The sequence below is a fragment of the Euleptes europaea genome, chromosome 4 (genome assembly GCF_029931775.1).
Source record: "Euleptes europaea isolate rEulEur1 chromosome 4, rEulEur1.hap1, whole genome shotgun sequence".
Lineage (NCBI taxonomy): Eukaryota > Metazoa > Chordata > Lepidosauria > Squamata > Sphaerodactylidae > Euleptes > Euleptes europaea.
The window spans coordinates 45859819-45883643 of NC_079315.1; the positions used below are offsets into that span (position 1 = coordinate 45859819).

General features: G+C 42.5%; 1 protein-coding gene across 1 annotated transcript; it reads right to left on the minus strand.

The window, feature by feature from the left end:
* Positions 1 to 3366: 3366 nt before the first annotated feature.
* Positions 3367 to 18544, minus strand: CDC37L1 (cell division cycle 37 like 1, HSP90 cochaperone). The gene is made up of 7 exons (XM_056848558.1): positions 18470 to 18544; positions 15716 to 15997; positions 14380 to 14470; positions 13919 to 14034; positions 13207 to 13329; positions 6629 to 6793; positions 3367 to 3624 (listed from the first exon to the last, which is right to left on the minus strand). Exons 1-7 carry the CDS (start codon positions 18542 to 18544, stop codon positions 3541 to 3543), a joined length of 936 nt encoding a protein of 311 aa, XP_056704536.1. The 3' UTR covers positions 3367 to 3540.
* Between the last annotated feature and the right edge of the window lie 5281 nt (positions 18545 to 23825).

Genomic DNA, 23825 nt, shown 5'->3' on the forward strand with positions numbered 1-23825 from the left:
ATCCCAGCACCATTAAGTGGAAGTATTAACAGATAGCTGTGCTTCTGGGAAAAACAAATCTCATGAGGGCTTAAATCATGGAGATTAGATGGATTGCATTATGAAGTCATGTGCCACACTAATCAATAGCAAAGTTATATCTGTAAAAATGCCACATTTCAACTGTGCTATCGTCTAGTATTTCTGATATCAATTTTAAAGTGGTACTTTCATATTAGGTATTGTTGATTTTTGTAAAACTAATTTAATAAACTGATTTTTAAAATTAAATAGTAGGTAGTAAATGTATCTGGACATTGCTAGAAAGGGAGGCTGGTGTGAAAAGGTTGCACATTTTATATAAATGTGTATGAAATCAGACTTTCAGTTCCATACAGTATTGAAGATATTGTTTTATATAATATATGTGGCTGCAAATGAGATGGACAATAGGAACTTTAAGGCAGCCTTTTTCATGTACTCCAATATGCTGTTGGCTCCAGTGGCTTGCAGGAAAGACTAAAATATCCTCTTGAGAGAATGGCCCTTTATGCATGGCTGTTTCCCTCGCGGTCACCCCTCCAACAACTTTGGATCTTTTTGATTTTGCATGCAGTTTCTGACCCTCAGAGGTTTCCTCACTCTCCCCCTGCATTTCCCCGGGTTTTCAGAGACCTGTTTTCCTTCCTTCCTCAGGAAGGCCACCAGGGTCACCAAGGCTTTTGAGAAAACCCTCAGTGCAGATTCCAGGCTGAAGGGTAGGGCTATGAACTGATAATGGTTGCCCATGTACTCGAATCTCAGGAACCTTCGATGCGTCAGGAGTATGGGCATATGGAGATAGGTCTATGGTGGTCATTTGGGCACCTGGTCACAGAGCCTCCATGATGAACCTCTCCATGCAAAATGATTGGACGTGATGGTTTATGTGTTTTAGGTCTAGTATTACTTGCCAGTCCCCATTCTTTTTGGGGATTGTAAAGAATATCGAATACACTCTGGTGGACCTTTCGGATCTGGGCACTGGTTCTATGGCCCGAATGTGCACTAAATAATTGATGGCCTCTAGTGTCCTGGCATGTTTTTCCAGCTTGAAGGAAGGTGGAGATTGTACAAGCCTGTCTGGAGGGAGGCAGTGAAATTCGATGTGACATCCTGACTGGATGATGCTTAGCACCTAGGTGTCCAATTGGGATAGAGTCCATTATGGAAAGAAGTGTTGGAGTCTTTCTCCCACCTCCAGTGGCCTGGCGTCACTGCTTACCGAGCTTGTCGCCTTTGTTGGGAAGAAAGGACTGAGATGGATGATTGAATCTGCCCGATCTGTGAAAGAACCCCCTGGAGGAGTTCCATGAAGGACGTCTCCAGTCTTGTTTGTCTAAAGCATGGCACTGTATGGAAGGATCTAAAAGACTGTGAGGAGTAGCCCTTGCCCTCCTTTTTGGTGTGTGTGGGCATCATGTGTTCATCTTTGTTATCTGCCAGCATCCTATCCAACTTGTCCCCAAAGAGATTTCCGTCGGTTAGTGGATAAGCCATGAGGATGGACTTGGACCTGAAAGTGGACGGCAAGGCTCTTAGAGTGCCCTCCTAATGGCAGCATTGGCTGCTACCGATCTGGCAGAAAAGGTTAAGGCATCTATTTTCCCTGGTCATCAACTGAGAAAATGTTCTGATCCAAACTATAGAGGCCCTCACTATGATGGCAGCTGAGGCAGTAGCCTGGATAGCCAGCATGGAGGCCTGGTGAACCTTCCTAGAAGGAAATTTTAGCACCTCAGTGTCTGATTCCTAGAAGCAAAAATGTTTTCCCATCTAAGTGAATGTCTTATCTCCTCTTCTTGGGACATCAAAAGAAACTGCTACATCTTTAGAAAGTGGACTGGACTGAAATTCCAAGGCATGGATTTTGCTTCATACGCGGAGCCTAACATATTCAGAATACAGAAGAAAGGCCAGTTTATCTAGCAACATTGTCTTTTACTTATAAGCTATAGGTCATGGCCTCCCCACCAACTAGGTTCTGTTTGTTTAGCTGGAATGCTAAAAGACTATTTTCTACATAGACCAAAATATAAAGTAATTATGTAAATACCGAGAAAATCATGTACAACCTGATTCTCAGTAACAGCTTCTTCTACAGCTGGTCCTACTGCTAAACAGGCAAGCCACTGTCAAGTTTTTTAAGCTTGACTCCCTGGCACCAGGAAGACTACAGATAAAGGCTCAGTTGCACATGCAGTTCTACCCCATGTGTTTATGTAACTCCTCTGAAACCTGATGGCAGGTTTCCCATTGGGTTGCCATTTCTACCTGATGAAGTAAGGAACAGAAGCAAACAAGCATATCTCCCTGATTCTGGGTTTGATTCCACCCATGCCCCTGCAAGGGCTAAAATGCACTGGCACTAAATAGCAACAGCCCTTTCATGTTTTCAACCTGCCTCTACATCAAGGATGATGAAGCAGAGGCAGCGAAAGCTACAGCACAACTGGGCGATTGCCCAAGGAGCAGAAGGTTGGGAGGTGGTGAAAACTTTCTGTTGGAATCACGAGAGTGATTTTCATGTAAAGATGACAGAGCTTGGTGTTTATGGAAAACATCGTGGGACCAGGAGCTGACAAATTGATTCTTTGGGTCCTGGAGATGTTTTCATTTTTAAATGCCAACTAAAGACCCTGCTGAGACAAGCCTTAATTTTCTCACTCAATACAATTTGATTAAAGGAAAAGATTTTGTCTGGGTTTGGCACTTGAGTTCCCTTAAAAACTCAACTTTAAAAAATCATCACAATCATAATTCTTTGGGTACAAAAGTAACCAACGAATCCTGATTTCTCTTCTGAATGGGCAGATGTGTGTTAAACCATTCCTTTGTTCTAGGAAAGCTAGCTTTCCCGCAACAACACCTCTAGAAAATGCTGTTTTCACATTCAGGTGTGGACAACTGTTGCCACTTGCACATTAAGTTAGATTAATGTCAAATCAAAAAATAAAAAACTTTTGGACAAAAGCAGAAAATTAAAAATGTCATCCTTGCAGCAGAGTTAAAAGGCCAGTGCTTCCACCCCACGCCCCCAGGCATCCAGATTAGCAATGTTGTTAGCAACCACTGATTTATTGCTATTCATGATAAAAATCAGATTTCAGCGCTTACAATGCAAGCAGTAGACTGTATAACAATGCTTTCCATATCCAGATTGAGACACGGGCATGTCTAATAAGATTAAAGCAGATTCCCCCTAGAATCAACTACTTAAACATTGCAACTGTGCTGATTTTTCCCCATACTTTGATTCCTAAAATTTAAAAAGGCAGAGATTAGTAGTAACAGAAGAAACCTCCAGTTTCATATTCAGTAACAGACAATAATCCCTCTCCTAAAACAATAAAAACCCTAGCAGCATATTTTCCAAACGAAGGACAAGTGTGTTTCTGGATTACCCTCTCTCCCAAAAACAGACACCCAAACTAAAGTGCAGCACCCTTAAAAGTAAGTCTCAATAAAGTCAGCATGTTCTTCTCTTTGCAATAAGAACAGCTGGGCTCAGTATTAGGAGTACTATAAGGTATCCATCATTTTGGGTTCTTCCTCATCCCTGTGTACCACTGAGTTCCCACTGCAGCCTTGAAGCGACTCTGCATTCTGTAACAAAAAGCATAAAGACCAGGAAATCACTTCTGGGCAAATGTCTCATTTGGAACTCATGTCAAGATAGTGTTGGAGCAAGCTTCCTGCCTCCCTCTTTGCCATCTGTGGCTTTAATACCATCCCCTAAAAGTAATTGCCAGCTATTCTATTGGTATTCTAGAAACATGCATTAGAGTAATTTTTCACGAATGAAATACAACTAGCCATTGTGGAGAGCTCTGCTGGCAGCAACTTTCCGGAGGCCACCAAAGCAGTTTTGGGACCCTTTCAGGGATTGTTTGCCTGGTTTCCTGTCTGCTGGTATCATACTGATTTTTTATTTACTTCATTTAAACCCCACCTTTCTCCTCAATGGGGTCCCAAAGTAATCAAATCATTCCCCTCTCCTCCATTTTATCCTAATAACCACCCTGCAAGATAGGTGAGGCTGAGTGCATGCCACAGGCCCAAGGTAACCTAGCAAGCTTCCAGGCAGAGCGGAGATTTGAACCTGGGACTCCCAGATTCTAACCACTAACCTGTACACTAACCACTAAACCACTCTGGTGAAACTTTTTCTGTTTGTTAACACTGGGAAGCTAAACTTTGTTTTCTTATTCATGTATTTTCTAAGTCATCTCTTTTCAAAGGCTCTGCTGTGGTTCTGTATATTTAAAATATTTATGAGTTTTATAAATTTACATTAATGTTGGTTATTAACAATTTTCATGGTATTTTAAAAGCAAATTAAAAGCAATTAAGACCAAAATTAAGATCCATCAAGGCATAAAACAGCACAGCAGGAAAAATGTCAGGGCAAATGGGACAACAATGCAAATTTAAATAATTAACATAAAAATAGTAAAGCCACAAAGTATGACAAAATGAAACAATAATAAATACACAGCACAACATGTAATAAATGTTCAAGCAAACAAATACATGTCTGGTGCCAGAAACACATCAGATCCAGCACCAGGTGAGTAACTGCAGAGAGGGCATTCCACACCTGGAGTGCCATGACTGAAAAGGCTCTGCTTCTTATAACAGCCCACCTCACTTCTGTTACTGATGGCACACAACATAGAATAAAACAAAGTCCGGTGGGGCCTTAAAGATGAACTACATTTATTTCAATGAGCTTCCATGAGTCACAGCCCACTTCTTCAGAGGTATATGTGAAGGCAAAATTGTACTGGGAAATCTTATGGGAAAGCTTTGGGTGTGGGGGAAGGGCTTGATATGAATTATCACCATGAATCTTTCAAGTATAAATCTCAATGTAAAAGGGAGGAGCAGAGGTAGAAAGGTTAGGTAAAAGTCCTAATAAATTGACACAAAATAGTACCTGTGATAGAACTCTTAACTGACAGGTAGGAATGAACAGAAGCAGGTGGCCCTTCAAATATTGCATTGTACATCACATTGAAAAAAATCCCTTTTGAAAAGCAGTACATGTTTAATAAAATTAATCTTGGTGAAAAAAAACAGAATTAAGCAGGGCATATATCAATGGAACACCAAAAATAGACATGATGCACAAAGAAACAAGACTCATGGGCAAAAAGTATTTTTGCATGTTTAAGACTGGTATCCAGAGGAGTTCCTCAAGACTCAGCGTTGGAGTCATTCAACATTTTCATCAGGCATCAATGTTACTGAAATACTCCTAGAAATAGAACTGGCAGCCACTACCTAGGAGACATCAGTGCAAATGGTGACTAGAAAATTATAGCTTAGCAGGATGAACCCCATGGACTGGAATATCAGAAATAGGAAAACCAATAGCAGAAATGTATGGTTATGCACATACAGATGAACAACAGTATTTGCTACCAGTATTTACTGGTGATTCTTCAGCAGGAAACGCCACAACCTGCTGCAGTCAAGAAAGATGTGTTCCCTGTGACTCCAAATCTCATGTTTGCATGAACAAGTGTTACACAGCTCAGCAAATGACTTGCAGATCTTGCTTCACATGGTTTATATCCCACTAACAAAAATTCCTAGGTCAGATTATCTGAAAATTAAGGGTCATTTTTGCCTTACCCCATAATGCATGGCAAAGTTACTTTTATACCTTTTGCAATAATCTTGATTCGGTCTCCCAGAGGTATGTCTAACATGGGGCTCCTTCTCTATTGCTTTATAATCTAGGTTAGCATGTATAAACATTTGAGTATGAAGGACTCTCTTCTTGATCAAGGTAGCATTTCAAATACTTCAAGACATAGATACTATGGTTAGGTTGTGCCTCACAGTGCAATCCTAACTCTTCTAAGTCCAAAGAAGTCTTAGAAGGGTACAAACTTTGCACAGTCTCTTAACTTCTTGAAAGTTTGATCCTAATAGGTCTCATTCCCCCGTCATGTTGACACCACCATTCACCACACAGCAGAAGGGATAATATAACCATGCTAGTTGGGTCAAAAAACATGGAGAGCTGGTAAACAGCAGTTTCTTGGTGGTTTGGTGTTGGCTGTGGAGTTCTATCTGGGCAAAGCTACAGCATCTGGAAAGCCCGAAGCAACCATAAATTTGACATACAAATGGATTTACTGAAGACCCAATATTTTCACCCAAATCTCCTACTGGAAGAGGCTTTTTGCTTCAGAATACTAACAAAATATTTAAATGCCATTCCTCTTGAGGGAGTTGACTTAAGTCTTCTTCATGGATTTCATGTTAATTACATTTTGTTTCTAATTTTAGCTACAGTTTTTATGATGGTTTGGTGCAGTACCACTGGGATACTGGAGATATGCCTGGCTTTACTTGGAGCTGGGGAGAAAGGAAGCAATCATGATACACATTCACTCTCTTCTTCATGGTGTTAAGGACCTTTAACACACAAGCACTAGGTCCTGCCATAACCTGGTATCCACAGAAACACTTCCTTACTAAGCTGGCACAATGCTGAGAAAGAGGGAAGAAAAAGGAGAAAAGAAACAAGTTCTTTCCGAGCAGATACTACTATGTGTTAAGAATGGCAGAAAACTACATTTATAACAAGACCTACCTGTGGAAAAGATGCAAACCCTCCTATAGAATTCAGGCTGGTATGAACTGAAGGATTCTGAACAGACATTGCTTGGAAATTTTGGGACTGTGAACAAACTCTCACTCTTGATTTGAATGCTTCAAGTTCATTTTTAAAAGCCTCCAAATAGCCTTCTTCCCCCATCTGTCAAAAAAAAAGTAATGAGTCACTTGCAGTTTCATGCTCATGGCTACAAATACTCTGTAAAAAAGTAAAATAATTTTTTTTTTTGCCCAGGTAATCCACACTCTGTGCCCAAAAGCTGAATGCAATGACTTGTATAAATATGACAATTGAGCAAATTCAGGTGACTTTTCCTTATTTTGTAGGATTTGTCCCCTTCCCCACTACGTTGTTCTAGTTGATCAGCAAATAGCTATACAAAATAGCACAACCCTACCAGTAACCTATGGAAATCTTATTCTACCACCCTGCTGACTTCTGAGATTTCAGTAAACATTGCCCACACACTATTAAGTATGGTTGCAAGCAGAACTGGAAATTACCTTCCTTTTTAAAGAAAAGAGAAGAGATTATAAGAAAGCTGAATTCTACACCATCTCTGCATGTACTCTCAGGAAGCGAGTTCACTTCCTTGAGGCCAAGGTAACTCAACTGGATGAGCTGAGGCAGGCAGAGAGAGAAGTGAGTAAGGACTCCAGGGATGAAATAGTCACATCCCATTCCCAAGGGGACCGCAACCTGCCAGTCACGGATGATGGAGCCCTCACTGAGGTGAGGGGATGTGGTACCTTAGAAGGGACCTCTTGGTGGATGAACAGATATCCTCTCGTACCAAGGATATGCCTCAGAGGGGAGGGGGGCTTCTTGTAGTGGGGGATTCAATCCTTAGGAATGTAGATAGCTGGGTTTCTGGCAGGTGTACGGACCGCATGGTGACTTGCCTGCCTGGTGGGAAGGTTGCGGACATTACCCATCATATAGGTAGTCTGGTAGATAGTGCTGGGGAAGAGCCAGTGGTCATGGTGCATGCTGGCACCAACGATGTGGGGAAGTGTAGTCTGGAGGTTTGGAATCCAAATTTAGGTTGCCAGGCAGGAGACTAAAAGCCAGGACCTCCAAGGTAGCTTTCTCAGAAATGCTACCTGTTCCATGTGCAGGACCAGCTCGGCAGGCACAGTTGGTGAGTCTCAATGAGTGGTTGAGACAGTGGTGCAGGGAGGAGGGCTTTAGATTTGTAAGGAACTGGGCAACATTTTGGGACAAGCCGGGCCTATACAAAAGAGATGGGCTCCATTTGAACCAGGATGGAACCAGACTGCTGGCGCGTAATATAAAAAAGGTGGCAGAGCAGCTTTTAAACTGAACCTGGGGGGAAAGCCAACAGGAGCTGAGAAGCATCCGGTTCGGGCAGACTCAATGCACACAGACAAAGGGAAAATTGCTTCAGATTTCCCACATGGGAATGGCACAGACATGAAAGGAGATGGTAAAAAAAAAGTGGGATAGCCCAAAGGCACATGCCAGGCAAGTCGAAAGAGAGAGTCAGTGTGGAGGTGTTTCTATGCTAATGCTAGAAGCCTCCAAGCAAAAATGGGGGAGTTAGAGTGAATGGTTTTAAGAGAAAACATAGATATAGTGAGCATTACAGAAACCTGGTGGAGGGGAGAGAACCAGTGGGATACGGTCATCCCTGGTTACAAACTGTATAGAAATGACAGGGAAGGGTGTATTGGAGGGGGTGTTGCTATGTATATCAAGGAAGGCATAGTGTCTAATAAGCTAGAAATCATAAAAAGGGCAGACTTGTCCACAGTATCCTTATGGGTGACTATTCCGGGCCCCAAAGGTGATTCAGTACTGGGGATGTTCTATCGGCCCCCTGACCAAACGGCTCAGGGTGATCTTGAGATGGAGAATGAAATTAGGGAAGCATGTAAAGGTAATGAAGTAGTAATAATGGGAGACTTTAACTACCCTCATATTGACTGGATAAATGTATGCTCCAGTCAAGCCAAGGAGATAAATTTTTTAGACATCCTAAATGACTGCCCTCGAACAGTTGGTCATAGACCCAACCAGAGGGGAGGCGATCCTGGATTTAATATTCTGTTGTGCTGCCAATGACTTAGTGCGGGATGTGGATGTAGTTGAGCCAGTTGGCAATAGTGACCACAATGGCATCAAATTTAATTTATATGTAAGTGGGAAAGTGACTGGGAAATCTCACACAATTACCCTTGACTTTAAAAGAAGGAACTTCTCTAAAATGAGAAACCTGGTAAAGAGGAAGTTGAAAGGAACATTAGGAGGGTTAAATCTTTGGAAAAGGCTTGGGTGTTACTCAAGTCCACATTACTAGAGGCTCAGCTAGCTTGTATACCGCAGGTCAGGAAAGGTAGTAATAAGTCCAAGAGGTCACCACCATGGCTACCGGGTAAGGAACTGGGGCAAATAGTGGTAACAATGCAGGAAATCCTAGAACGTCTAGACAAACTGCAAACTAACAAGTCACAGGGACCAGACGGTATTCATCCTAGAGTTCTTCAAGAACTCAAATGGGAAATTGCTGAACTCCTAACAAAGATATGTAACATGTCCCTTCAATCAGCCTCTGTACCAGAGGACTGGAGAATGGCCAGTGTAACACCCATTTATAAAATAAGTTCCAGGGAAGACCCAGGAAATTACAGGCCAGTTAGCTTAACGTCTGTTCCAGGTAAATTGATGGAAAGCATTATTAAAGATAGAATTGTCAAGCATATAGAAGGGCAAGGCCTGCTGAGCAAAACTCAACATGGCTTCTGTAAAGGTAGGTCCTGTCTCACTAACCTGTTATAGTTTTTTGAAAGTGTCAACAACATGTGGACAGGAATGAGACACTGTGTATTTGGATTTCCAAAAGGCTTTTGACAAAGCCCCCCACCAAAGACTGCTAAGCAAACTTCATAGTCATGGGATAAGAGGACAAGTCCTCTTATGGATTGAGATCTGGCTGAAAAATAGGAAACAGAGAGTAGGAATCAATGGTCAGTTCTCGCAATGGAGGGATGCGAGCAGTGGGGTCCCTCAGGGATCTGTGTTGGGACCAGTGCTTTTCAACCTGTTCATCAATTACCTGGATTTGGGATTGAACAGTGAAGTAGCCAAGTTTGCAGATGACACCAAATTATTTAGGGTGGTTTAAAACAAAATCTGACTGTGAAGAGCTCCAAAAGGATCTCTACAAACTGGAAGAATGGGCATTAAAATGGCAAATGAGATTCAATGTGAGCAAGTGTAAAGTGATGCATATTGGGGCAAAAAATCCCAACTTCACATGTACACTGATGCGATCTGTGCTGGCAGTGACAGACACCAAGAAAGGGATCTTGGGGTGGTGGATAGCTCAATGAAGATGTCAACCCAGTGTGCGGCTGCTGTAAAAAAGGCAAATTCCATGCTGGCCTTTTAATTAGAGGAATTGAGAATAAAACTGCTGATATCATACTGCCCAGTACAAATCTATGGTGAGACCACACTTGGAATACTGTGTACAGTTCTGGTCACCACACCTAAAAAAGGATATTACAGAGAAGGTACAGAAGAGAGCAACCAAAATGATTAGGAGACTAGAGCAACTGCCCTATGAGGAGTGGTTAAAACGCTTAGGGCTGTTTAGCTTGGAAAGAAGGCGGCTGAGGGAAGACATGATAGAGGTCTATAAAATTATGCATGGTTTGGAGAGTGGACAGGGAGAAGTTTTTCTCCCTCTCCCATAATACTAGAACACGGAGTCATCTGCTGAAGCTGGAGGGTGAGAGATTCAAAACTGATAAAAGGAAGTATTTTTTCACACAACACATAAGTTAAATTGTGGAACTCCCTGCTCCAAAATGTGGTGATGGCTGCCAACTTGGAAGGCTTTAAGAGGGGAGTGGACATGTTCATGGAGGAAAGGGGTATTCATGGCTACTAGTTAAAATGGATACTAGTTATGATGCACACCTATTCTCTCCAGGATCAGAGGAGCATGCCTATTATCTTAGATGCTGTGGAACTCAGGCAGGATGGTGCTGCTGCAGTCATCTTGTTTGGGGGCTTTCTAGAGGCACCTGGTTGGCCACTGTGTGAACAGACTGCTGGACTTGATGGGCCTTGGTCTGATCCAGCAGGGCTTTTCTTATGTTCTTAAAGGGAAGCACATTTTTTTCCACAGCTATCCACAACACATGACCAATGACCTATGGATATTTTTAGACATCACTTTGCTTTGCTGTACTCAGGCCGTGTGCAGTTCACGAGTCTATTTAGAGCAATGGAATGTAAAACGCTTTAAAAATGTAATTCTAAATCTAGAACCACCATCAAAACTCTGGTATTTATTTGAATTATACCCCACCTTTCTGCCTACTGGAGACTCAAAGTGGCTTCCATTGTTCTCTTCTCCATTTTATCTGCACAACAATCCCGTGAGGTAGGTTAAACAAAGTCTGCGACTGGCCCAGAGTCACCCAGCAAGCTTCCATGGTGAAGTGGGGATTCAAACCTGGGTCTCCCAGATCCTAGTCTGACATTCACTACACCATACTGACTCTAAAATGGACATAGGTGTTCTAATCTTACATTATTAGCTTATTTTTAAAAAGCTGAGATGGTGACTGAAATCTTTGAACTTTGTGAAGCTTGCCAACCTCCTTATTAAGCCATTTAGAGGAACAGTAGGGAGGTCATAATGCTGCCTCAACATCATGTGTTGGATCCCTTTTAATGGAGGCTCAGATCATAAATGTAGCCAGAGTGGCATTTTTCCACCTTCACCAGGCTAGGCAGCTGTTGGCCCTACCTGTCTCGTCCCAATCTAGCCACAGTGATCCATGCAACAGTCACCCCCAGGTTGGACTACTGTAACTCCCTCTACCCTTGAGGCTGCTCTGGAAACTTCAGCTGGTCCAGAATGAGGAGGTGAGTGTCCTTAATAGGACCCCATGGAGAGTGCACACAACCAGTGCTCTGCCAGTTGCACTGGCTCCAAGTTGAGTACCAGATCAGCTTCAAGGTTTTGGTATTAACCTTTAAAGCCCTAAATGGTCTGAGACCAACCTACCTGTGGGACCACTTCTCTTGACACATGCCTCAAAGATCATTACGCTCAGCTAGTAATCACCTACAGGTGGTCAGCTCTGGCCCCGGCCTGGTGGAACTCTCTATCAGTGAGACCTGGGCTCTGTGGGCCCTGGCTCGATTCTGCAAGGCTGAGATAGATTGAGATGTTCCACCAGGCCTATGATTGAGGCAGCGATGGTTACATCTTAGCTGGCCTCCCTACACCTACCCTTACTTCCATTTCCTCAGTTATTTTTGGTATTTTTTTTGTTCTGCCTTCCCTGCCCTTTCTCTCCTGCCCCCCGCCCCCCGGACTGGTTATCCCTGTCATTATATTTAATGTCAAGGGCACCAATTGGAATTTAAAAATTAATAAGGCTTTAAATTATAGTTTATATTATATAGTATGTATTTTAACTGATTGTATTATTTTGGTTGTTAGCCACCCTGAGGCTGAGTATAGTCAGGAAAGGGCGGGATATAAATCTAATAAAATAAAATAAAAATCTTGTAAATAATGGAGTCTGTAGAAACAGATCTTTCTCTGTTTCCCTTAGTCCCCAAACCCCCTGCGCCCTCCCAAAAAGCCACCACTGAGAGATGGGGGAAATCCCAAGCATGTTAAGGGGACAGGTGCTGTAGCAAGTAAGAACAAATGAGCTTATGTCACTCCGTTTGGCACAAGTTTTTGCTTGTGGAGCTTACTCCTCTTATAAGAGAAAAACTGTCATTTAATTTGATTCCTGTTTCTTGCAGCAGCCCTTCATGTGAGATTCTCCAAATCTCAACAGCAGCTTTATGCAGACATACAGGAACATACTGAGGGAATCAGAAAGCAGGAAAGAACCACTTCTGCCAAGAAGCTTGGATGCAACCTGCATCTCCCCAGCATCGACTTATACATATGTGCCCCTCCCTCATATCTGCATTCCCCTGTACAGCTCTCTAGCTAAGGGGCATATGGCACCTGCTGCATCATGGTGACATAAACAATGTGTATAAGTTCCAATTAAATGTTTGCAGATATATGTGCAAATACACAGTGAGAGATATATGATAGTGTGTATGACTAAGGAGAGTGATATGCATGCATGATAAACAGGGTACATATATATGTCAGTGGGTTAATGATTATGTGGTATCTCCTGCCCAACAATTTCATACAGCAAAATCAAAGTTACTCCACAACATAACAACATGGAGAGTAGGTGGAAATTCAAAGGGTGGTCCAGAATCTAAGACAGGAAAGGAGCCAAAGAGCCAGTGCTGTCAGGGCATTTGGTTTCGCTACACAACACTGGCTTATTCAGAATCTGCTGTGCCTGCATTACCACCACCAGAGACACCAGTGCTGCTTTACGTTCCAAAATTTATTGCATCAAAGGAAAGTTTGAAAACTAAGGCACATTTATGAGCTCTGATCAGAAAACCGTCTGCTAGGTCATAGACACAAATTCTTCAAAACTACTCAAACCCCCCCCCCCTGCAATTAAAGAGAAAACACAACTCACTTTAGCTTTTTGGAAAAACAGACGAAAACAGCCTCGTGGATCCACATTACAACTTTTGGCCATTTCAATAATAAACTGCATCACAACTGCTTGGTGGGCTACTTGCTCCATCAGAGCTCCTTTCTGAAAATAGATATGACCACAAAGTACAGTCAAAGCAATAGCAAAAGAGAAAGAGCTGCAGCAATCCTGGTAGATCTTCAATTTGCTGCTCAGTAAGGACGCTGCAAAGCCTGCAGGATGATGCCAGGTAAACTAACCGTCGGCCCAGAACTTTTAAAAATGAATGTACCATTTCTTAAATGGCAGCTTGCACTTGGTCACAGTTTACAGTCTAACAGCATTTCCCTTACAAAGACTAGCTAAACAGGGTAGATGATGACACAGTACAAGTAAACTGCCAGGTCCATATTTTAGCAAGAACCAGAGTAGCTCCTTCAAAATCTGGTTTTAATGTTATCCTCCATCAATTTCATGATGGAGGAGTTCAATATACAATATACAAACTGACCACAATTATTGCATGATGATAGGCTGCTGGTAACTTCAGAGCACCCTCTGGGTGTTGTATGCTTTTCCTCCCAGTGCATTAAGAAGTCGAGATGTCCGGAAACAGATCATAAATGTGGGACAGCCTCGGCTCAGAATAGACAGGGAGATGTGGAAGAACAAGCTTCCTCTATATCAACGCAGGAGACCATTTAAGTAATACCTTTTCAGCTTCTAGATGGAAACACCATAAAAGAAGATATTTAGCAGTTTCTTCACAGACAAGATAGGGATGTTCAGAGAGAAATTGCTGACTGTCGAACCATCTGCTTAACATGCCTAGAGAAACAATAAGAGGTGAGCAAAATAATTTATTTTGCAGAAAAGCTTTGATACAAGTTGAGTCTAAAGTTGGCTACCCAACAGTTACAATAAGGGGAAATCTTCTCTCTCTCCCTCCCTCTTCCCCACTCTCTCTCACACAAATAGTATGTGTTTAACCAACACTTGATTACCATAACCTTCAGTTAAATCACTCAAGATCACCATCAAGCTATAAAATAAAGCATGAAAGTCTAAATAGGATCTTTCTGCCAAATACTACACTTTCTAAACAGGATTTTAAAGAGCTGATATAATGTCTCTACATACAGTACTAAAAAGGTTAAAGAAACCTGTACTTACCAAAATGCCTAATCTTCTGCTCATGTTTCTGCATGAAAGATTCAGATGCATCTTCTTCCATCTCTTTCCTTTCCTTTTGATTAATGAAACTCTGATAAACAGAATTTCAACAATGATTAAACACCCAATGTATCACAATATTTCAGTAAAAGGATCTTATGTGGGAAAGCTATCATCATTCAAGAGCCATCTATCAATGGAAACTATGCAGAGAACAAAAAACTAACCAGACTTGAGAAGCTAAAGAGCAATTTCCCAAATAACCTTTCTTGGAGTTGCTGTTGAGGCCAGGGGACAGGAAAAAACAGCATATTCCCTTTGCTAACTATATCAGGTCCTTAATCTGCACTAAACTTATACATTCAAACACATGTAATTATATATTAAGGACCTAGCATTCCAATCCATTAACTAGTTTAATTCTACTAAAAATCCACTGCATTGATTCCACAGATAGAAGGATTTCCACCTGTAGAGCACAACTTTCTTGCCTCTTCCTCCTGCTGTAGTATGAAGCAGCAATTCAGGCAGCTCTGGGCTACAGTGAGAAAAGGGAGCTCAGAAAGTGGAAATGGTTCTAGTAGATCCAAGCCATCACTTGGAACAAAAGCTCACCTCTTGCTTTTAAGATTTGGATTAGTGTAACTGAAAAGAATAAAATATTTACCATATATAACAACTCTGGTAATAGGTAGCACAATCCTAAGGGGGGTAGTTGCGGCAGGCCCAGGGACGGCACAGTCGTACTGCCTCCTAAGTGGCTTGCTGGCCCTGTGCCACGAGCCAAAAATGTAATTTACTGAAATATAATTTAAAGCCCCCGTAAAACTGCTCCATTCAGTTTCATGGGGCTGCACCACCACTTTTGCAGGAGCAAGTTCACGCCAGCAAAAAGGGGCATTCCCGGGGCGAAAGGACACAGGGAGCTGACTAAAGCCCTCTATGCCCCCAGGAACTCCCTCTCTGGCGCCCGCACAAGCCGTTGCATTGGAGAAACGCTGCTGTGACAGCTGCACCAGTGCCCGTGCTGCGTGGCTCCCCAACACCAGCATAAGTGGCCCTGCAGCGGCGTAAGTGCCCAATTGGACAGCACAAGTGGCACTTATGCTGCCACAGGGGTCACACTGCCTCCAACCCCCTTTCGGGACACCCTTTAGGATTGCACTGCTAACCCCAACCCACCACCACCACACCCTTGCTGTCAGAAATACAGGTTGAGAATGCACAGTAATTCAACAGTAATAGGTGCTATATGCCCACTTTAAAAATGCTCTGCAGCATCTATGCCTGATTTGTGCCTGTGTTTCTGTTGTTTAGAAATTGGATTAGTCCATACCTTATTAAATACTTCCTTGCTAATGAAATCTACATTCCACAGATCCTGCCTTTCCCGTTGCCTTAATGCCTCTTCTTTCCGGCGCCACTCTTCTTCACTATACCTCAGCTCCGCAGCTGCTGCCCGTGCTTTGGCATGCTCTTGTTCTAGGGATTCTGAGTTGTGGAGGGCTAGACTGCCAAGTTTCTGCTGGGCTTCTGCTAAATTCCATTTGCATTCCACAGAACTCTTCACAAATTCCTTTTGCTGCTGGCAGGCCGTTTCAATCCCATCATTATATATCTGCATGAAAAAACTATTATTTCAGAATAAAACAAACTGGGTTTATGTAACAAACAGATTAGCTGCTTTAAAGACACTCTTGCATATGACATTGTATACTAAGCAGTTACATAGGATGAGTGATCTGTGGTTATGAAATCACAACGGAAAACTTGTATACGTGTTTTGATTAGAATGCCTCTCATACTCATTTTCTAACTAGATAGACACTCACACAAACAGCCTGACAATTGGTCACCACTGCAATAGTGTGTCACAGTGGCTTACAGCTATCCCACATGCACATTGCTGGGCTTTGTTTAGCATTTTATTGTTTTAATTTTAATAATTTGTTTTAATAATTTTATGTTTTGATCATGTTTTGTGGGATCAACCTTTTGAAGTAAAAATAACAGGGGTGTTCAGAGGTGGCACTGACCCTTTCAAGATGTTTTGGTAAGGTAACTTTGACTGGGTAAACTGGTTTCCACAGGGCAAGCCTATTCTCATTATTGGAAAAGGTTAATTCAAAATCTGATATAGCAGTATCAAGAGGGTAAAAATTATCCAATCCAACACCTAGCTCAGATAGCAAAGCCAATTGTCTCCAAATCACTGTCATTTTGGAAGGAAAATTTTGTATTATTGCCTTTTCAAAAACTGGAGTGCAAAAACATTTTGTGTCTACAAGGAAAGATGTTACTTTCTGACTGCTACAAATCAGCACTACTCTTCTGAAATATACTGTCACTTTCCCTACAAAAGTATTTATTCTATGAATATAGCACCAGAGACAGAAAACAGCCACATCATATGTAAGATCACATTTTTGTAACTCACATTAACCAATATGGAATAAATATCACCTAGCAACTCCATAATCATTTAGCATGTAACAGAATCGGAGTCCCTATTTTAGTGATAAGCATACACAGTTAGTGAGTACAAACAAGTGTTAAAATATGTTAAAGGGTAATTAAACAATGCTAAATAATTCAGAGTTCCATAAGTGATTAAGGATGCGATGCTATGCGCACTTACCTGGCTGTACGTCCCACTGAACCCGACAGGGCTTCTTTCTGCATAAACATACATAACCCTACTCTGAATTATTGAAATCCTACTATGCACAGTAACATGGAAGTAGAGCCCATTAAATAAAAGGACGTCCTTCCGTGTAAATCTGCAGGATTAAGTTTACTTATATTTCAGTATTTTATGTACAACAGAAAGATTCACACATACATGCTGTGGGATGCTCTACATTCAATAATTACTTTTGATTTCTTATTCCATGCCCGTTCAATATGCTCAGGGAGAGAATTTTCTATTCAATATTCACACACCCCCCCCAGATGAATTGTGGTTTGGAGAAGTTTTTTTTCATTGACAGGAACAAAAAAACTTTTAGCAGGCCAATAATGGTGATGGTAAACATTTTTTTAATGCCAAACATACCAAAACATAGGAACATAAGAAAGGCCATGCTGGAACAGACCAAGGTCCATCAAGTCCAGCAGTCTGTTCACACAGTGGCCAACCAGGTGCCTCTAGGAAGCCCCCAAACAAGACAACTGCAGCAGCATTGTCCTGCCTGTGTTCCAAAACACTTAATGTAATAGACATGCTCCTCTGATCCTTGTAGACCTGAGAAGCATGTGGTGTAGTGGTTAGACTAGGACCAGAGAGACCTGGGTTCAAATCCCCACCTGGTTGTGAAGCTTGCGACCCTACCCTATAAAAAGCATTATTCAAAATAGGGGTTTGCATGACTCACTAAAGAAGATAATATCAATAAAATTTCAAAACAGTAGCAATCTATCCAAAATCAAATTAAAACTTTTTAGTTGAAATGTATTCAACAAAACTGATGAACTTGATCCAGTGGTACCAGCTCTAAAAAGTCTGGGGAAAAATTCCGATCATTTCCACCAAATTTGCCAGCATGGTGCCATAGCTTGATCTACTGTAAAGGGAACAACACAGTTGAAGCGGCCCACCTCTAGCACTCCCTGCTGCACTCTTGCCTCTTACTGCCCCCTTAGGTAATCCCACTGCCCCCCAGGGGGTGGCATTGCCCATTGGGAACCACCGCACTAAACCGCCCCCTAGTTTGAGGCACGTGGCAGATTCGTTGTGTTTCGGATGGGTTTTGCCTGCCCGCGTTAGACGAAAAGGCAGAGTGAAACAGAGCAAATGAACCGAGGAAAGGGCTAAAATGAAAGGAAAGAGAAACAGTCAGGTCAGCCCACTGAGTCAGAGACAAATCTGTGCCCTGCGGAAGGAATCCCTTTATTGTGGGATTGTCCAGAAGCCGGTAAAGGGGGGGGGGGACTCCGTTCCTCCTGGGGGACGAAGACAGGGCCGACGGCCCCTTCCCTCCCTTCCCTTTTATCGAGCCCCACTAACAGAAAAGAGACGGTGCTTGAGGGACATTGGGTCAATGCGTCTCCTGGGAAAGAAACGGCGCTGCCACACCGAAAGCGACAGTACCTGCGAGTCAGGCGGCCGCAGCTTTTCCTCTCGACTCGGGCATAAATGATGAGAGCGCGGCGGCCACAACGCCATTCCCCGCTCTGCGACGGCAGATTAAAAAAAGGATCCCCTCGCTCTGATTCACGCTGCTACTCGGGTCTGTTATGGAGCCCACCGGAAATTAGCTGGTCTACTTCCATCAACAACAAAACGTCCCGTACTTATGACGTCATCATGCCGCCCCGCTTGCTGGACTTGTCATGTGACCGCAACAATGTGGACCTACAGGTTGCTAGGCGACTGGAAGGCTCTGGTGCGACTGCGCGACAGGCATGCTTGGTTGCTGTGAATAGCTGACGCCCTCCCGATAATTCCTAGACTTTGAGAGCGCAGCTATGAAAATAATAATAGTTTAAAAATCCGACTAGTCACTTAAATGGGGGTTTATTAAAGTTAAGTACTTCTTAGGAAATGACTTTATAGTGTCGAGCCATGTAGAAGCAACACGGTATTTAGGCGCTGTGCAAAATATCACATACTTTGAATGAGACCGCGCTTGGAATACCGTGTGCAGTTCTGATCACCGCACCTGAAAAAGGATCTTGCTTGAGAAAGTGCAGAAAAGAGCAACCAAAATGATCAGGGGACTAGATAGGGTTGCCAACCTCCAGGTACTAGCTAGAGATCTCCCGCTATTACAACTAATCTCCAGCCAATAGAGATCAGTTCACCTGGAGAAAATGGCAGCTTTGGCAATTGGACGCTATAGCATTGAAGTCCCTCCACAAACCCCACCCTCCTCAGGCTCCACCCCCAAAACCTCCCGCCAGTGGCAAAGGGATCTGGCAACCCTATGACAACCCCATCATAGTTTTTACCTCCTCAGGCATTTTGATTGTACTTCTACCCATGTCAGCAAAGCAATTCATGACCAGTAAGTGAATCGAGTTGTGGACTTGTGGGGTATAATTACAGAAGACAGGTCAATGGAGGAGTCTTGTGGTACTGCTCTTCTAAGGCAATAAACACTAGCTAGGCCTCGGTGCTGGAGCATCCTCCCATTGCAATGCTGGAACTTCCACATAAATCGGAAGTGACATCATTGCTTAGATGACACCGATTGCTCCCCCTCACTTCCTCCAGCCTGCGTCCGTCCGCCCACCATCTAAGAGTCAGCAGGGCAACAGAAGCAATTGGGAATCCTACTTCAACTGCTATTTCTACACATTAAACTTCTGTTAAAGGGACAAAATATTTTTCTCCAGGCCAGTTGTCAGGCACACCAGTTAACATGATCAAGTAGTACATGATGTGAAAGACTACTACTACCTAAGGCCCTGGAGAGCCCTTGCCAGCAAGACAGTACTAACCACGTTAGTCCCAAGATTCTGACCCAGTATAAGGAAGCTTCATGTGTGTATCCTGGCTATTTTTCTTCTACGCTAAACCTGTTTATCATTACTCAGATTTAGTAGCTTCCTCAATGTAAAATTATACTAGTCTCTCTCTCTCTCTCTCTGTGTGTGTGTGTGTTATCCTGTGGCAGCTATTCTCAAACAATCTTTTAAAATAATGACTGAAATAGGCTGCTGGGCCCACTTTTCAAACCACAGCAGTGTTGTTGTTTGTTTAATGCCTGTACGGTATGAGACATTTGGCACTTGGGTTCTGATACCAGAATGAAAAATACAGTATACATTGGTTAATCCCCAATGAAAAAGGAGAGCTCAGTATTTCTGCTATTTGGAACCTCTTATGCTGGGTCTAGTCAGCAGTGGTGTGTCCCAGGTTATTAGCTAACATCTAGAGATAAAGGCTAGTAATATAAAGGAAAGTGGAAGGAGCCTGGTATGTTTAACTTAGAGAAAAGAAAGACTGGGGGTATCTTATCAGTATGCTAGTACTCAAAGGACTTCTAAAGAAGAATTGTTCAGTGTCTCTACTGAGGACAGATCTATTAAGGACAGGACAAGAAGCGGTGGCTTTAAATGATAGGAGAAACAGTTCATATGTCAGGGTGATTCATTCTATCAACAAGATCAATTCAAGTCTGAAATTACGCCTGGGTAGAGTTGAAACTTAACAGCGACTCTTGCTTTTTTAAAAATGAAAAGAATCACAGGGATTGTAACTGGACATGCAAAAAGAAATCAGGTAACATATGGTCTATCAAAACAAACAAGGACCTAGGAGACCAACCATCCGTAGTGGCTTGATGTGAGCAATTACAGACCAAAATGCACAGGCTATGTGCAAAAGATGAATTGGACAAAAATGCTAAAAGTTTTGCTTGAGAGCAGATGGTTCTAAAGAAAAGACTGTCATGGGCCTCCCGAAAAGGATTTAATTTGCTTCCTTCCTGCCAACTTTCAAAGGTATACATACAGAAGATGCTCAGTTAGATTAGGGATGCTGCTACTGCCCTCAGTGGCACCTTGACAGACTTCCCTGGGACCTGAAGAAGATGAGAGTTGCCAAAATTTTGTATTCATAGTCCTCCCTTCACTTACCAGCCCTGCTTTTCTGTAGGTAATTAAGTTCTGCTTGTAAAGATTTTGCTATATTAACGCAAAAAAGCAGCCTGACTAACCCTCTCTCAGCAGAGCTTGGAACCTAAGTAGGGTCAGCCATGGTTAGTACTTGGATGGTGAAATGCCTGTGTTATAATATTAATTTCGAATCAATATAACACAGTGGGAGGTTGATAGTTCAAAGCAGTTGTTTATTGAGCCCAATATACATACCGGATAAAGCTGCCAAAATGCGCAGGACAGTCTTTCACACAGAACAAAGGATTGCAACCCCAATTATAACTTCTGGTTAGGGATGTTCCAATTACATTGACTCACTAGACATTGGTTGTCTACCTTACTTTAATTAACATAGTATATAGAGATTGGTAGAAGCTGTCTCTAAGCAAGCACTTGGTCTTGTGATTCACATTCCTAACAGTGAAGGTAAGACACTGTTTTTCTCTACTAGGGAAAGTCTGTACCAGGCAATGTGTTCTGTTGGCCTCTTATAGTTATGGATGCCAACGTTCCCAAAGTTTCCATGTGTGGGCAGAATACGTCTGCCTGATGCTATGCTCTATTCTTGAGCATAGCACCTCACGAACCTATGAATGTTTATACATATGAAAGAATATATGTTTTCCCATAAATGAAGTTTATAGGCACTTCAATGGGAGACCACCAATAAAACTGGGGTTGCTATATTGAGGAAGGCAACTGCAAACCATCTCTTGCCTTGAAAACTCTACGGGGTTGCCATAAGTTGGCTGCAACTTGATGACAGTTAACACGCATACACATAATAATAATTATTATTAATGTTAAAGAATGTCATAGATCAGGTGCAGTAGAGAACTGGCTTGCTTTGCTCTTGAAGGAAAAGTAGCAGATAAATATCTGAGTTGCCTGTAGCCTCCTGGTTCCCATTTGCCAATTTTCATTTTCCAACTTTGGGTGAATCCAGGATATTACAGCTGACATCTCAGTTTGTGTCACTGATCATACCCTTCCCTCAATCCAGAAGCCGGGCATCCTTAGAACTGAGAAGATGGTAATTAACTTTGGCTTTCTCTCCTAATAATCAATGGGGCGTGCGGCACTACAAAGACTTTGCCACTCAATCTAAATATGTTTCCTTTTGTGTTGTTCATCATTCAGATCTTATTAGTACTGGAAGACTTAAGTTAAAACAGGCACCGGGCATGGCTGTGACCCAATTATGACAGCATCATTGTTGATTGAGTCCGACTCCACAGCCATTGCAAAACCTTAGAGAGGCTAAGCTCAGGTTTCACCCCATCATCCAGATTGGACTGTCCTTCCCAGAACAGCTCGGATTTCATCTTTGCTTTAATTATCCTAAGCTTGGTGTGTGAAACTTTGATGGCATTTAGGATATTTGTTTATAGGCAGCCCGGGGGCAAGGCAAAATCAACATGAGTCTCCATAGTGACTTCCTTAGGCTTTGAGTTGGGTTCCAGAGTAGTGGCTTGTCTGCAGGCTGGGGAAGGGAAGCATTGAAAAGAGGCCTAGATTTGGTCACCCTGGCAAATAGGAAATTAGAGTTGCCAACTTCCAGGTACTAGCTGGATTTCCCAGCCAAAATGCCTCCACAACACGCCTCTTTCATTTTTTAAAAAAGCAGTTGAATATATCGTTATAACATAAGAGCTGTGACTCCGGTTCTCTAAATTCCTAGCTTTCATTTTTTAAAAAAATATTGTCTAGCTATATTTGTTGCATGTATGCTTTCCCCCTATATCTCTGCAATGAAAAGAGCTACAGACATACTTTTTAAAAATGAAAGCTGGGAATTCTGAGTAACTGCAAGATACATTTCTAGAATGATATAACAATGTTCATTTGTTGATAAAAACATTCATGGTGCCATAGGGAGGGAACTACTTATGACGGAGGCAGAGGAAATGGCTGCTGTGTGGGCTGGACTGGCAAAATCCAAACTTTCCTACTCACACATCCAGGGTTTGCTGAGATCTATCCCACAACTCTGCGGCAAAGCAGGTTTGGGAAGGATCAGAGATAAGCCAGGGAAACCCCAGGAAGTGCAGAAATGCACTCTAACAGGCCTGAAAAGGGTTAATAAATGTGCACTATTTCTGCGTTCTGGTTTCCAGAATGTTGTTCTGGAGTGCCTTTAACACATCCCACTGTTCTTTTTTTCAGTCCTGTGATTAATTTAATGCCCGTTCTGGCGACATTTTGGCCTGGAAAGGGTCAATAAATGCACGCTGTTTCTGTGTTCTGGTTTCCACAATATTGTTCTGGAGAGCCTTTAATGATTCCCACTGTTTTTTTTTTGCGGTCATGTTATTGGTTTAATGCCTGTTCTGGTCTGTACCAGCTTTTACCCCGTCCCGGAAAACACGTCTTGAATTTTACAGAACAAAGTAAAGCCCCGATTCTAATTTAATCTGCCCTTTCTGTTTACCGTGGAGAATGTCAAGGGTTCTAAATACTAGGTTTTATTTTCGACTGCTCTTGCAGTAGCTGTTCAGAGACGCGCCAAATTGGCTTCAGGGCAACACGCGGGCACCTAATTTGGATGCATGCTTTGACTCTGAATTCATTGACGACAGTATGTTCGACTCTGCGGATTCATTACATATAGTGCTTACAGATAATTCAGTGGGTAGCCGTGTTAGTCTGTCTGCAGTAGTAGAAAAGAGCCAGAGTCCAGTAGCACCTTAAAGACTAACAAAAATATTTTCTGGCAGGGGATGAGCTTTCGTGAGCCACAGCGTGAGCTCACAGCGTGAGCGTGAGCTGTGGCTCACGAAAGCTCATCCCCTGCCAGAAAATATTTTTGTTAGTCTTTAAGGTGCTACTGGACTCTGGCCCTT

Bases quoted from the DNA above. Each gene is read 5' to 3' on its own strand.
- CDC37L1 (XM_056848558.1), bottom strand. From the start codon at position 18,544: ATGGCGTTGTGGCCGCCGCGCTCTCATCATTTATGCCCGAGTCGAGAG. The intron at 15,998-18,469 runs GTACTGTCGCTT...TTTTTCATGCAG, and splicing joins TGCGGCCGCCTGACTCGCAG to ATATATAATGATGGGATTGA. The intron at 3,625-6,628 runs GTAGGTCTTGTT...TTTTTGTTACAG, and splicing joins GGTTTGCATCTTTTCCACAG to AATGCAGAGTCGCTTCAAGG.